The sequence below is a fragment of the Cryptomeria japonica genome, chromosome 8, assembly GCF_030272615.1.
Source record: "Cryptomeria japonica chromosome 8, Sugi_1.0, whole genome shotgun sequence".
Lineage (NCBI taxonomy): Eukaryota > Viridiplantae > Streptophyta > Pinopsida > Cupressales > Cupressaceae > Cryptomeria > Cryptomeria japonica.
In genome coordinates this window covers 501507363-501523243 of record NC_081412.1, presented here as the reverse complement: position 1 = coordinate 501523243, position 15881 = coordinate 501507363, and the positions used below count along the sequence as shown (strand labels likewise).

At 37.8% G+C, this 15881-nt stretch overlaps 1 protein-coding gene across 1 annotated transcript in view; it reads right to left on the bottom strand.

Annotated features, from left to right (window-relative positions):
* Nucleotides 1-15881, bottom strand: part of LOC131057063 (uncharacterized) — a 97108-nt gene that overhangs the window by 48357 nt on the left and 32870 nt on the right. The window contains exons 4-5 of the mRNA XM_057991258.2: nt 3148-4024; nt 2632-2765 (exon numbers count right to left, since the gene is read on the bottom strand). Coding sequence (XP_057847241.2) covers nt 2632-2765; nt 3148-4024 — 1011 coding nt within the window. The remainder of the gene's footprint in view (nt 1-2631; nt 2766-3147; nt 4025-15881) is intronic.

Sequence of the window (15881 nt, the reverse complement as noted above, 5' to 3'; positions counted from 1 at the left end):
ATTGATATTAGTTATATCTCTGCCACCTATCGATATTGAATCATTCTTTAACCAATCAATGTTCTAAGTACTGCTGTTTCCTCCTCTGGATGACGATATGTTTTTATCGCTACCCTAGATCGATTAGTCTATTAGCCAAAGCAACCAAGACACATTAATTATTAATAACTTTGCCACTGTAGAAAATCCATCACGGTCGATCTTGTCGCCTTTCCAGCAGATCACTGTGTTAATGTTCTTAGTCATTGGTAATCATTATTTTATATAGATGGTCCTTGGATGCTTGTAAGTCTTTATGATTTTGGTCTTATTGATCAGGATCATATATCCGTTTTCCCTTATTCTCATCATTTATAAAGATAATACAAGGAGCTTTCTTAATAATAACAATACTGGACAAAGTCTTGTGTGGGGACATCACATAAAGTCACCTCAGTAAAAGTTTACTATTATTAGTTAGATATTTTTAGTGTTTAAGGTGAGTAATGTCATGTTTATCCTTTCGCATGTTTATTTGGTTCATCCTCCAAACTCTATATAAGGAGATCAAACTCATTGTAATCAGTATCCCAATATCTAATAGAATACTGTACCTTTTCATCATTCTTTATTGGATTGGAAAAAGAAACTTGAAATTACAATGAAATATTGGAAGCTAATCCGTGAGTTGAGGTTGTAATTTATTTCTGGGTAAAGACTTGGTACAGAACAGCTTGTTAAATGGACAGATTAAATAAATTAATTTGTCAGATTAAATAAATTAATTTGTCAAAGGTTTTGTTGTTTTTATTTTGGTTTATTGAAGGAATAATATTTTGTCTAGGGCATTAGAAGCTCAAGGAGGAGTGTGTTCCCTAGATAGTAGGTTGGCACTCATTCACCTTGTTAACATTTATCAGTTCTATACTATCTTGCTTTAGTTTACAGGATGTAGACATTTAGTATCTTGAGTAATTTAAGTTTCTGAAGAGTTTGTGTTTAAAGATATGCGCTTTTGATTTGATTTACTTGGTAGAACAAATCTGTTACCTTAAGTAAAGCTAGGGTTTAAAACATGAGATTCTCTATCAGATTTTATTATAAGAGGTGTTTCAGTTTTAAGTTAACAGTTAGATAACCTAGATTAAGGACACATGAGAGTTAGTGCAATTTTTTCTATAAGTAGGTTTCAGTCTCACTTTTTATTATTAGTGAAATCCAGTCACCTGAAATGTTCAATTTTGAGGAGACAGTTGATATATATTAAAAAAAAGATTTAATACAAGGATTTCTAATTTCATGAATTCCTCTAGGATTTGTTGTGTTTTTTAATTCATTTCAATAAGATCTCTATGAGTACATCTGAAAGTTTAAAACAGACATCCATTAAATGCTCAGTGCATCAACCTCAAGGTGCCTATCTCAGACGTTGGGTTTATGTATTACACAATGAAATTAAGATAGATGCCTTAAGATTGATACCTCTCCATATTTAATAGATATTTATATTGAAGAATAACAAGATTAGACTAATAATGATTACAGTTTGAAGACAGGCAACCAAGTGTTAAGGGAGGGCATAAAGTGTGATTTGTTAAGGCAACAAGTAGTTGGGAAAGAAGCAATTAAGTTTTCAAAGAGGAGACACCGCCTTTCATGAGAAAGGTCCACCTCAAACAACACCACCTTTCAGCAATATAAGAAGGGAGGACAAGATGGTGGAGAGGGGATCATCACCAAGGTATATAAGAACACCTATGCAGATATCTGCATCACTCAGCATTAAATATGGTACCAAAGGCAGATCGAATCATCAAGAAATCAGCACTCAATCAGAAAACACATCATCAATCCTGTTCAGTAAATCACCATCAATCAGATCAGATCGGAACGGTTATTAAGTTACAGGCAGTAACATCCTTGTTCTTGGTGGTATGCATGGAAATGTGCTTGATATGTATGCTTAATATATGACACCTGATAATGTTCTTATGCAGAATTTAATAGTAATAATAATATAGACTGCAATATGTATGACAGTCACAGTTAATTACATATTTATTCATAATACATTCAGCCTAGTCCTTGAACTTCTGCTAATACCTATGGAGGATGGGCTAGATTTGTGCTAAGGGAGAGGCGGTTTAAATCCAACCAATTAGGTGGTCCCAAGATGGGGAAGGGCCTGCATCCATAAACCTTGAGGGAGCCTCCTGTTGTTGGGTTTCTCAGCACCCCGGTAACATAATTACCCCTTCCTCCCTTAGGGTTAGGTAGTAACATTCAAAAAAGCATAATAACTTGATAATGCATTCAGTAATGTATGATAATTGTTGAAAAGATGACAGCTTCCAAGTAGGCGGCATCACAGTTATTCATTCTGTAACTCCTCTTCCTCTGTGTCTATTGTGTAACTCTTTAGCATATTCTTTGAATACAGTGTGCAGGGTGATTGTTGTAAATAATTTATAGCTCTAACAATAGCAGCTATGTCCATAAAAAAAAAAAACATGGAGTTCCAAAACTCTAGAGAGGATGTGCACTAAGGAAAGAGAAATTTGAGACAAGTAATATTAGTCGATTTTCATATGAAAAAATTACGAACTGTAAATGCAAGCAAAATAGAGCTAATAAAAACACATGATCACTAACCTGCCAAGCTTTAGGAGAAATGACATCCTGGCAGTTTCATTCTCAAGAAAAAACTGTGGGGACATTTTAAGAGTAATTGCATCCACTTGGTAATCCCGAAAGGCTCCATGAGCACCAGTAGGTATACCCAAGGCCTACAACAATATATGCCTAGATATAAGATATCTGAAAATCAACTGAGTGAATTCCATTGCACTAGCTTCACTAACAAGTATAATGAACCTTGAAAATTAAGAAACAATTCTGAAACAAAACAGATTTAAAGGAGCCATATAAGAAGATTTACCTACAATTGTATTTTCCATAGAATTTAATTGAACAACGTAACAAAAACACCAGCAATTTTTTGACGTTTTAGAAAAAATTCAAGAGAGCAGAGAAACTTTGGAATCCTAATCTCTTCACTAAAATAGATCACAGAAATAAGAGTAAAAAATAATGTACCAGGACTTTAGAAAAAGAATACCAGAACAAAAGATCAGATACAGTACTGAAAGAATACCCAAAGTGGATTACCTGATGATAGATAGAGCTGGCAAGGGTGGCCGCACCATGAAGATATTCAAAAGCAGAGAGACCAAATTTCCAACCAGGATTCAGGCCACCCACTACGTTACCCAGCCATTCCAACATCCTACCTAAACAAGCAAGCCATTCCCAACTAAGCATGTGAGATATTGAATCCACTCTCACCTGTAACCCTTGTCTGTGAACTGCTAAAAAATTCACCACATTAATCAGATCTAAATTTGGCATCTGTCCATTACATCCCTCAGCATAAATATCCAGCCTGTCTTTATCAATTTGGATCCCAGTTTCCTTCACTTGAAAGACCAAACCAGCAGCAATAGTTCCAGCACGCTGAAAGTCACCTGCTTTCTTATAGTTAATCTGTTTGAAAGTAAGTTTTTTTGTCTCTGCAGGATTTTGGCTGTTAATAGGTGAGGAAGACTTCAAAAATTCAGAAGAATAATAAAATACAGGCTCATGGTAGTCTTTAAGCCATGCAGCAACAGCTGCATAAGCCCCATACTTTGAATCTGCAGCCAACCAAACAATATCTTTGGCAAGCCAGATGGTTCTACTAAACATACGGAATAATGAGAATCCAAGCCCTAAAGACAGAGCATCACCTATATCAACATTGTCAGAGCGGAAAGGTGTAACCAATACAATTGCCTCTTTACCATCACCATGTGGTGCTCTTATTATTCCAACTACATTTACGCCTAGGGCAGATGAGTTTATGCTTTTAAACTCTTTTCGCTTGGAGTAGGAAGAATCTATGAAAAAACTTGATGGTTCAAAAGTATTAACTGGAGGTAGAAAGTTATGAAAATACACATCTTCAGCTGTTTCATACATGTGTTGCATTAACAAGCTTTGAATTGCCCTGCATTAAGTAAGGAAATGATTAACGCCTATATTCTGTGAACTAAAAGATCAGTAATTTACTATAAATATCAATTACTAATAATTGAAAAAATAAACATTTACCACAAATGTCAATCATGGGAGATGAGCAAGCACAAAAACAAGGAATATAAATACAATAACCAAACCAAATATGCATTTACAAATAAAAATACAACCAACAAGAACAAAAAAGAAGGGATTGAGATGCAGTTTGAACAAGAGATAGAGAAGTGAAAAGCATTGGGAGCAGTTATAATCCCCAAGCTCATCATATAAAGAACTAGGAAACTAAATCCATTGGATGGGATATCAGACAAGGACATCCCAGTTCTCACCAAAACAGAAAAGGAGCCTAAAAATATGTAAACGAATATTATTAGTCAGCAAGCATGCTGTTTTTATACATATATGATGAATGAACCAAATAAATATGAGAAGGATGGCATCTGATGAGGCAAGCACTGTAATGGGTAAAGTAATGAATGCAAGAAGGTAACAAGTTTCAGGTGATTCTGATAATTAATGATCAGAAAGTCAATAGCACTCCTAAGAATTACCATTTAGGAGAAGTTTACAGTAGGTCCAATATTATTAAAATTGGCAGTGAATATTTCTGTTTTTAGAAGTAAACGATTAAAAGGTGATGGAATGCTTGATTTCAGTGATATTTTGTCTCCTGATTTATAATTCCAAAATGAAAATTAATGTATTTTGTGATGCATTATGATTAAATAGTTTTCCAGTTTTAAATTAAAATGTGCATCATCTGAAAACGAGGAAACTTTTTGCATTTAGAACCATAAAATATTTGATGAGGCAATTACTGCAGATTGTCATGGCATTGATATTCAACTGTGGCCATTTTTTATATAGTTAAAAATGGTAGTTGTAAGGCACATCTAGATGCTTCCATAAATAATACATGGTATGTCTTCCCCCCAGCCCAAATGGCATATCCCTCATAACATAGGTTTTAACCTTGGTACAGTCACTCCAAAAATACTCCCAGATCTGCAAAACACAGTTTTTTCATCAAATTTTTTGTAGTTTAACAACAATGGGGATGCAGAGCATGAAAATTTAACTCTTGAAAATTTCACAGAAACCCATTGTGTTTTACGATTTTTAGAAACTGTACAGTGTGCCATTTTGTGTGGAGTTTAGCCACTTCCTTTAACCTTGTGTGAAATCTATGAAAGGGTTTTTCTTACAGTCAATCTCAGAATGCAAACTAATGCAGAAATCCAAAGCAGCAGAATTACCAATTATAAATGGATCTTAGAGTGTGATAGTGCAGCAGCTTTAAAAGAAATAGTGTGATAGTGCCAAATACTTCTGAGATTGTGGCTCATAAAAGGTGACGCATAATATCTTGTAATGTCCCCATTTTTCCAGTGATCACTCAAGAATCTTAGATTTGCCTGTTAGCCGTATCCGCAGGCAAATGATGGGGTTAGGAGATGTTTGGTTCACCAGGAGGAGCTATACTTAGCCAGTTTTGGAGCTTGGTGAAGAATTATTCAATAAAGTTTATAATAAAAGCTTATAAGAGTTATAAGTTACTTTTTTCTATTATTAGAAAATTTTAATAAAAGTAACTTTATAATGTTGTAACTTTATTTACCCCCTTGGCTCAATTCCCTAGGCAAGTGTTATAACTTAAAAAGTGGCCAAATTTTAATGAGATGCTAACCCTTGAGCAGATCGAACTTATGGGGAGAGGAAAGATTCCATTGGAATCTAAATTTTGATGCTTTTAGGGGTTCAAATTAGGGATTGAAGGCATAAGTGTGGATTTGGAATCATTATCGAGCATGTTTTTGGTGATTATTTTCTTCATTTCTCTCTGCAACAATCTGCCATAGAAGACACGGCAGCTTGGAGGCCCAAATTGAAGACGAAAACCCTTGGTTCAGGCAGGTTGGACGATACCCCAACCAATATTCTTACTTCAGCACTCAGAAAAGACAAGTTTCAGGCCAATTGAGGGTCAACTGGAGCAGATTTGTGAATCAGAATTGCGAGATTAACAAGAAAGATCGAATCTGAGCACTTGGATTGATTTCATCAGCAAGAAATAACACATCTATGCCAGCCGTACTATTCCTAGGCCCAGCCGTACCTCCCATCTTGCCTGGGAGACCATAGAAAATAAATTGGAGGGTTTACATTTGGATTTTTTGTGCAAAATTCATTGTCAGCATTAGGAATAAAGAATAGAATCAATTTTTCAGGCTTATGACAACTTTGGAGAGAGATATGAGCAAATCAGTGGGGAAAATTGACCAATTTCAGTGAAGTCTCCTGGGGGCCTGAAGGAAACAGCAATAGTTCTATCTATTTGTGCAAGATTTGTTTTTGGTAATTATTATTTAGGAGAATAAAACTCTTTGGAGCAGTTAGGACACATTGGAAGCTCCTGTAGCAGCTCCTGTAGTCAATAGTTCTATCTATTTGTGGAAGATTTGTTTTTGGTAATTATTATTTAGGAGAATAAAACTCTTTGGAGCAGTTAGGACACATTGGAAGCTCCTGTAGTCAATAAAGAAACCCTCTAGGCAAGGCGTTGGACACCTGGTAGGCCAATTTTGGCATATCATTGTTGAATCCCATTATTTATTGGCATTTGTTAATTGCTGTTAGAAATTAAGTCAATCTGAAAATTTATTTCCAGTCATTAGTTCATGTTTTATCATTGTTATTCAATTGCATTGTCAAATTCCCAAGGCAAATATATTACAAAAACACAAAAAAAGCATAAAACCTCAAAAACAAACATATAAAACCAAATTCCCCTACCGCTTGCCAAAGAAATCAGAATCAGAAAATTAAATCAGATTTGCTACATTCAGTGCTCGGCATCTTTCATATCTTTAGCAGAATCCTATCAGGACATTACTGTCATGAGTTTCTAAATATAAGTACAAAAATAACTAAACATTGTCATAAACTTGGGAAAGATAATCACCACTAGGATTTGAAACTCTTTGGTCGCAAATTAATGTTGTGCAAGATGTGAAATAAAATAAGTCCCCGATACCAGAATAACAGTATCAGAAATCAATGAATAATTTGAATTTTAAAAATGCTTTCTCTCAGATTTAATGAAAACTATCACATCATTCTGATGATGACTGTCTAATTTGTGAATGACAATAATTTGGAGTTATTCAACAGAAAAATACTTATTATATGAGCTTTCACAAAACTTCTGTAGAACATTTCAATAACTCAATTTGTGGGTAACCAATCCCACCATCACATATTATTATGATGCAACTATTTATCATTCCAGGGAAACTTTCCACTCTCAACGACAAGGAATCAGTTCTCGTATTCTCATCTTGTTCAAGTGAAAATTAAGGTAACCAATACCAAGTACCAAATATAGTGCAAATAGTCTATAAATAAAAACAAATACACAAACATGTAATATCAATTTTTTTAATTTTATAAATCAATAAATGAATTATGATCAGAGCACAAAACTGATTTTAAAAGTAAAGTTTCTATTTCTTCCTATATGAATTTTTGTTATATGCCTAGTTAACTATCATTAATTATCAATTACGGTTTAAGTCAAAAACATTAGCATTTGTATCCAAGATTAGCACGGAAAAATTTAAGAACAAGTTCATCGGTGGCTAAAAATTGGATAAAAAGTGCGATCAAGTTCAATGCAAATAAATCTGCATTTTTTTAATATTTTAATTTAAATAAGAAGATAAAAACAAATATAGTAAAAATTAAATTAATATACTATAAAATTTAAAAAATAAAAATAAAAATCTTTAGTATAGAGTTAAAGTTAATAAACTAAAAAAAAATAAATTTAATAAAAAGTTAGATATTAAATAATTAAAATGATCATTGTTAATTGTCATAAAAACTGAAAGAAAAAGAAATTAAAAAAGCAAAAAGCAGAGGCATCTTCACAATGCCAAAACTTCCGCATCTACCAATTTTTGGCCACACTGAGGATTTGGGGAGTGATCTTCCTGGCTTAGACTCCGTTGTGTTTGGCCTTTCTAGTGTCTCAACTAGCGACATCTCCAATGCTGATATTTGCATTGAAGGTCTCCCATGCGGCTTTGTTGGAGAAATTGATAGGGTGGTTGTGCGCCAAGGATCCTCCTCTGCATAGCCCTCATCTAGCAAGGGTAGGGTTTCTCCTACCCAAATCAATGTGATCAGGTATCATTTGTGTTTGCAACCGATGTAGTACATGTTGCAACTGACGGGCCAAAAATTGCATGCCATCAGTCTCCTTGTCTGGAGTATGTGTTTGCACCTAGCTCTAGTGTGGTATCCCATGATCGGACACAGGGAGAACCCTGCACGGGAAGAACACTGCTAAATTGCGATGCCCACAAATCTGCCTCCAGGGAAGACTTCCAACCCTACTAGGGCTTCGTTCTTGGATGTCGCTAGAATAGGGACTCATTCGCGTTCAATATCGCATCTATCTTTGGTTTGTATAAGTATTGCCAATAGGAGGTTTGTGCATTGTACTGAGAAACCATTAAAGTTGAATTTTGACGCCTCATTAACAAAGGGGTTTAATGAGAATGAGGAACTTTAGTCTAAGAATGGATTGGTTGTAAAGTTTAATGGAAGAGGATTTGCAAATATACCTAAGCGCTAGAAGTTTTTTATTGTTGTTTTTGATAGCACGAAAGAAATACCATTCTAAGGTATGTCTGGATGTGGGGACAAAGTATTTGGATGTTAAAATCTTGGCCCTCACAATTTAATCCGTTGACAAAAACCTTCTCAGTCATGCTGATCTAGGTTCGTCTCCCAAATCTGCCCCTTCACTACTGGTTTGGATCCTGCTTTGCAACAATTGGAAACAACATTGGTAGCTTTGTGTCCACAAATGAAAAATCTATAGATTTCATTCACACAACCTTTGCTCGGATTTTTGTGAAATTGGGCACTGCTAAAGACCTCTTGGCAAAAATAGTTTGGAGTGTGAACATGCAGAGTTGGACACAACCTTTGGACTACGAAGGTTTAACATCCAGATGTAGAATGTGCTATAAGATTGGGCACATTGCAGTAGAATGTCCAAAAGTTAAACTCCCACCTAAGCAAGAGGCATCTTGGTGAAAAGATGCTTCCCCAAAACGTTATATTGTTGCAACTTCTCCCAAAAGGAGATCCTCTTCAATAAATGATACAAGGAAAATGAGGGACAAGCAGAAGTTCCATCTCCAAAACCAAAGGGAGACCAAAAACTGTCTCAGCGTGTCAACTCTGGCAGCTTGGATCAAACAAATTCATATAATTCTTCATCTCAAGAACTATGTCACCCCAAGTTTCCGAGACAGATTTATTTATTTTTTCCTATTTTAGGGGATGAGGGAACAGGTTTTCAGGACAATCCTTAAGTGGCAAAGCACTATGTACAGCCACTAACTTCTCCACTTGTTTAGAGGTAAGCCTACTCCTCTTGATGGAGTGGATAAAGCTATATGTAGACATATTCCTCTCTCAAAATGCCCCAACCTCCTCTATGGCCTCTCTCAAAATGCTGAATTGAAAGTCTGCATCCTTGCGTTTCCCTGAACAATCAATGGCTCTAAATAAATGAGAGCTAGTTGTGCATGTGACTATGATGTTGATGAAAGGCTGGTGTCTAATATTAGTCCACCCATCAAGCACAATAGAACAACCTATCCTCATCCAAGTCCGCATCATGTCCTCCATCACCAAACTCACCTTAGAATATGATTTTTCAAAGAGGGTAGGTAGTGTTATGTTGCAAACATACACGCCCCATTGCAAATAAGGACCCCCCACTTTTCACTTCGTTTAGGTGTTTTGGTTAGTTCGTCTTCAAGTTTGGCTATGGTCACAGTTTTTAACCTTTGCTTGTGAGAGGAGGTTGATTTTGTTGAGGTAAGTTGCTAAATTTGTCATGTTGTCAATGTTGAAAGTTGTCAAGTTGCTAGGGGTGCAAGATGTCATTAGGAGTTGATGATCGAGTAGGAGGTGGTAAGTTTGCTTGTAGTTCCGTTAGGAACAGCAAGACCATATTGTGTAGGACCTAGGTGAGCAAAAGAGTGTGAAAAATTGTCCAAGTATGGAGTCAACCCCCTCCTGGCATGTACAAATTTGTGCAAGGTTAAGGGGGGTAAATTGTGCAATAGTGTTAGGCCCAACCTCATGATCAAGAAATTGACTAAAGGTTAAGCGGGGTGAATTGTGCACTAGTGTTAAGCCCAACCTCATGATCAAGAAATTGACTAAGTGTTAAACCTAGGGGGCAAATCTACGTACAACTTTGTGCAATTGACTCCCTCAAAGCCACCATTATTGTGCTTGATATCAGTTGAAAATGGTGTAAGTGTTGGTTCAAGGGGGGCTTTGTTGTGACATTTTCACACATCGCCCCATTGCAAATGGGGACCTGTTGTGACCATTTCACACATCGCCCCATCGCAAATGGGGACCCCCTCTTTTTGCTTGTTTTTCGCTTGTTTTCGCTTTCGTTTTTAGGGTTTTGTTAGTCAGTTAGTTGTCTGGATTTAGGGCTAAGCCTTAGGGTTTTAAATTTTGCCTTTTCAAGCCAAAATCCAGTCATTTTTGAGAGCTTTTGAGCTTTCTTTTCTAGAATGCAAATTTTGAATGCAATGATTTCGCCAAAATGGTCTAATTTTTTTTCAATTGGAATGTTCATGCAGAGCTTAAACTTGTCTAAGAGTTGACCGTCAATGTGAATTTTTGTCTGATTGAATGTTTTGACCAAATTTTGACTTTTTTGAACATTGATCCTAGGCATTGGAATTGATTTGTTTTCGCCTCGTGAAGTGTTAAAATGTGAAAAATCTTGTTATTTTGGCCTGTAGGAGCAAAATCGCTCCTGTCCCTCAGTGAAGGACGGGAGCTCATTTCCAAATATCTCATTGTCCTTGCAGAGTCCAGACAAAGTTTACGTTTGAAGTGATAGAGAACGACGAGATCTTTCATTTGAATATAAATTGAAGATTTTTATGAGCACAGAAAGGTCTCCAGGAGGAAAATCGCCCCTGTCCCTCAGTGAAGGACCGGAGCTACGATTCAAATTTCGCCTTGTCCTTGCAAGATTTTGAAAACTTAATGATTTGAGGACGTCCGAAGGAAGATACTTTGCCAAATGAATATAATTTGAGATGCAAAAAACGAAGGAAAATGACCTATATTGACTAAATCGCTCCTGTCCCTCTCCAAGGGACCAGGGCGAGGTACCTTGTAGCTCTCGTCCCTCTCCCAGGGACCAGAGCGATTTCCTTCATTTTGCAAAATCCAGACAAGGTTCGAGGCAAGTTTACGTTCAAAAACAAAGGAGAACATGAGATGAGCACATTGAATATAAATTGAAGATTTTTGGGACGTCCATACCAGTGTTAAATGCCTAGTTCGCTCCTGTCCCTCAGGAAGGGACCAGAGCGATTTTTGATATAATTGCCTTTTTTGCAAAATTACAAATGAGGTCAAGGCATGGGCGGATAGAGTAAAGAAGGACGAATCCGTTGAATATAAACTTAGCGCATGGCAAAGTGAGATGAAAGCCACAAGGGAAGGATCGCTCCTGTCCCTCTCCAAGGGACCAGGGCGATACAATGGTGATGATGCGTCCCTCCAAAGTTCAAGGTCGTCCCTCCAAGGTTCAAGGCCGATCCAAGTCAGGACGAAGGGTGGCGAGGACATTTCAAGGCATTTCCATCAAGCGCAACATTGCAAAAGTCATCACATGGAAGGATTTGCACTCTAAAGACCTAGATCGCTCCTGTCCCTCTCCAAGGGACCAGAGCGATATCTACATAATGGCGTAAATTTCAAAAGGCAAACAAGTTTTAAGTTACCAAGAGGGTCGAAAGGACATCATTCCACGCAATGAAGATAATTGCAAGTTGGTACAAGCAAGAACAAGCATGTTATGATGAACTTCGCTCCTGTCCCTCAGGAAGGGACTAGAGCGATATTGATATATTAGATTAATCCATGCAAGATTTACGTAAAGACAAAGATACACAAGGTTACATATGCTCCAGGACATCTTTGAAGATAGTTTGCAAGAGTTTTAAACGTCCAAACATTGCTAATCGAGTTAAAAGTCTCCCATCGCTCCTGTCCTTTGGACAAGGACCAAGGCGATACTATTAAAACACTCCCGTTCCTTCAAAGATCAAGGCGAGGCGAGGTTAGGAAGTGCGAAGGACGACATTTGGAGGACATTGCAAAGAGGATCGAAGTTTAAAAGTCGCCAAGATCAAGGAGAAATAATGGATCGCTCCTGTCCCTCTCCAAGGGACAAGGGCGATGGTCCCTTTAATGTATCAAAACACATGATATTCTTTGAAAATCAAGGACGCACAGGGTTTTAAATGACATTCAAAAGATGATGCAAGGAAAGGATCGTACCAAAATGAAGAATTTCAAGCAAAAACATGGAGATCGCTCCTGTCCCTCTCCAAGGGACCAGGGCGATAATGGTCATGGGATGCATTTGCTCGCACAAGAAAAGAAATCCAAGTTCGAAGGACCACCAGATGATCGATTTGGGACGTGGAAATGAAGGAGTTAAACATTGAAAATGCAAGAATTTAGACCAAAATCATCGATCGCTCCTGTCCCTCTCCAAGGGACCAGAGCGATGAGGTACGTCCCTTTGTTTTCCAGTTTTGGCGCCAAATTAAAACAATTCGAATTTACTTTAAATGCTAAATCAATTTAAAAATTAAAAATCCATTTTTTATTGGCATTTAATGTGGCGTTAAACATTTATTAATTATTTTTGCCTTATTTAAAAATCGAAATTTGCAATTTAAAAAACGCAAGGCATTAATAGTTAATTATTTAATTAATAAAAAATCGATTTGAGCGCTCATATATGGAGGTCGGCCTTGTTATGTCATTGCAAATCATTTAAAAAATGGTTTTATTTTTATTAAGTCGGCCTAAGGGGTAAAGGATGCAAGCGCTATATAAGGGGGGTAGAATTATCATTTTCTACATCATTATTTTACCTTCCTTCATGCGAGTTGACAAGAGGCGAATATAGTGCGAGTTTTATTTATCCAAGGTGGCGAAGACATTCCAAAGGTGGTGCGATTTCAATTGAAGACCAAGGGTGGCGCGCTTAGACATTCCAAAGGTGGTGCGACTTCAAACCATGGTGGCGTAGACATTCCCAAGGTGGTGTGAGGCGTTCGAAGTGTGTTTGAAGAGGTGCGAATTGCATTGAAAATCAAAGGTGGTGCGAATTCGAAGACCACACCAAGAGCGAATTTGAAGATCCATTCAAGACCACGCCTAAGGCGAATTTGCTAAGGACTTGGAGATTTATTTGTGCGAATTTGAAGATCACATTCTCTCCAGAGGTGGCGAAATCAAATTTGAGGGGATCATATTGAAGATTATCTTTATACCTCAATTTTGCCTAGGCAAATTTTGTTTTTGCATTCTAGAGTTAGCTCTCTGTCGAGGTATGGCGATTTTATTGTTATTGCTTTATTCATTCATCGTCATATTTCAAATTTTGAAATTTTGAATTTTAAATCTCTTGGCTCAATCGTTGTATTTTAGGAAATGATAACTCTGGGGACTTATCATGAGGTTTCCTAAAATCTATCTCTCTTATCTACGTTATTTATTGCAAAAATCTATTTCTTACAATGAAATGTTGTGTAGGTATGGCGACCCCAAAGGCGGGAGCATCCACCAGTCGCTCGGCTCTCATGAAAGAAGATCAGAAGACTGAAGAGGTGGAGACCAAGATCGTGTCCAAGTGGAGCAACATTGGAAATACAAACTTGGGAAACTTTAGCACGAAGAAGTTCCGAGAGGTCCCTTACATCGGCAAGCCATCACCTGTCGCCCGGAGAATAATAGAGAGTGGCATTATCAAGGCGGCCGGTTTTCCTCCAGCTATTCAGTGCCACGAGTTGATGATCGAGTGTGCCCGTCATTACAATCCACAGTCCAGGACAATTGTGTCCAATGAGGGAAACACTTTGGCGTACCTTTCAGAGGAGGCCATAAGTGAAGCCTTCCATCTTCCAGAGCACAGGGACATGATATACAAGAGCATTGAAGGAGCCAGATCAGTGTACGATGATGATCCAGATGCTTGCCTAAGCATAATCAACAAGAATTGGCTACTCAAGAGTCGTCCCCGTCTGAGCAAAGTACCGAACACACCACACCGGATTGATTTCCAAGAGGAGTACAGAGATTTGATTACCATGCTCAACAGAGTTACAGGAGCACCTCATGCCTTCTATTTTGAGAAATGGATGTTTTATTTCATCCAGGTGATTGTTCAAGGAAAGGGTACAATACATTGGGCTAGGATAATTAGCCATTGCTTAGACGTACAGTTGAGAAGACTCAGGGCTACTAAGTCCTTCCACATGAGCTCATACGTCATCTATGCCTTAATCAGGAGCGTTGAGTACGCAGGACTACCTCACAGAGGAGTGATTGGAAGAGGACCCGGCGAGGTCAGAGTTTGTGAATCCTATACCTACTTGCATCATCCACCAGGGAAGAACTACAAGTTAATCAATGATACTTTCACGATGAACATCACCAGGACGTTGCAAGGAGGGATTCACAACAGATTATCTCAGGATGCCCAGGAGTTAATCAAGAGGTACGGTGCTTGGTTCATTCAGTTTCCCAAGTTCACTTACATTAGAGTGTATGGATGTCCTTTACCTCCATACATGTTGCCGAGGTACCCTACAGATAGAATTGTGTTACTTGAAGTAACAAGGCAGTTGGCAGCATATGTGAAGGCATTCAGACACAGACATCAGAATGGAGTTCAGGTACCTATTATTTTGGGTAATTCAGTTGAGGTATGTCCCAATGTCTCAGCCATGGATGACGCAGAGAGGGAGTTAGCCTTGTATCCTTTTTCATCTTTTGCTTGGAGGAATAGTTTTGATCCTCATGGACATTTAGAGGAGACGGTCGGCAGAAGATTTAGACATGAGTACCAGATTGAAGATTTTATGATGAACCTCCTAGATGATCTCGAAGTAAAACGAAAGATACATTCTAGATTGCCTTTGGATTTCATCAGGAAATGTAAGATTTACAGAGTGGCCGACCAAGCTCAGGACAACGGCAGGCACATCCAATCTTCATATGATAGGGAGAGCAAAACAATAAGTTTGAATTGGAATGAGCCCGAAGCCGTGGATTTAGATGATTTGATGGCACCAGTCTTGTCTTGTACTCGCAGATGGGTAGACATTCAACATCAGAAGTTGAGAGAACAAGGCATAGCCATGTCTTTTACTTTGGAAGAAAAGCCAGCCGAAGGTGGAGCCAGTGTTAGTGAAGGCAATCCTAATCCTAGGAATTCAGGTGAAGGTAACCTTCGATGTGCCAGTGAGGGCAATCTCCATCCGAGAGGTTCAAAGAGAAAGGAAAGATCAGAAAAGAAAGAGCCTTCCAAGAAAAAGCAAGGTGCTAACAAAGATCAAACACCAGGTACTTCTTCCAGGCCAGAAGGTAGAACAGTTCGAGTAGAAGAATCCATGGAATCGATGGTACAGAATGACAGACAGGAGGAAGAACAGGCACAGCATGTTTCATCCGATGGATCTCTCCAAGACTATGATTTAGATAACGATAATGAAGTAACATCTCCTCCCAGACAGGAAGAAGTAGTACACAAAGAGATTCAAGTTCAAGAGACAAGATCAAATATCCCAGATTGGTTGAAGGAAAGATTGACTAAGGTGATCGTAATTGAGGACGAGGACAGTGCAATCGATTTAGAGAGCCTTGTTGGACGCTCACATATGACAACAGAGAAGAAGAAGGCTACAAAG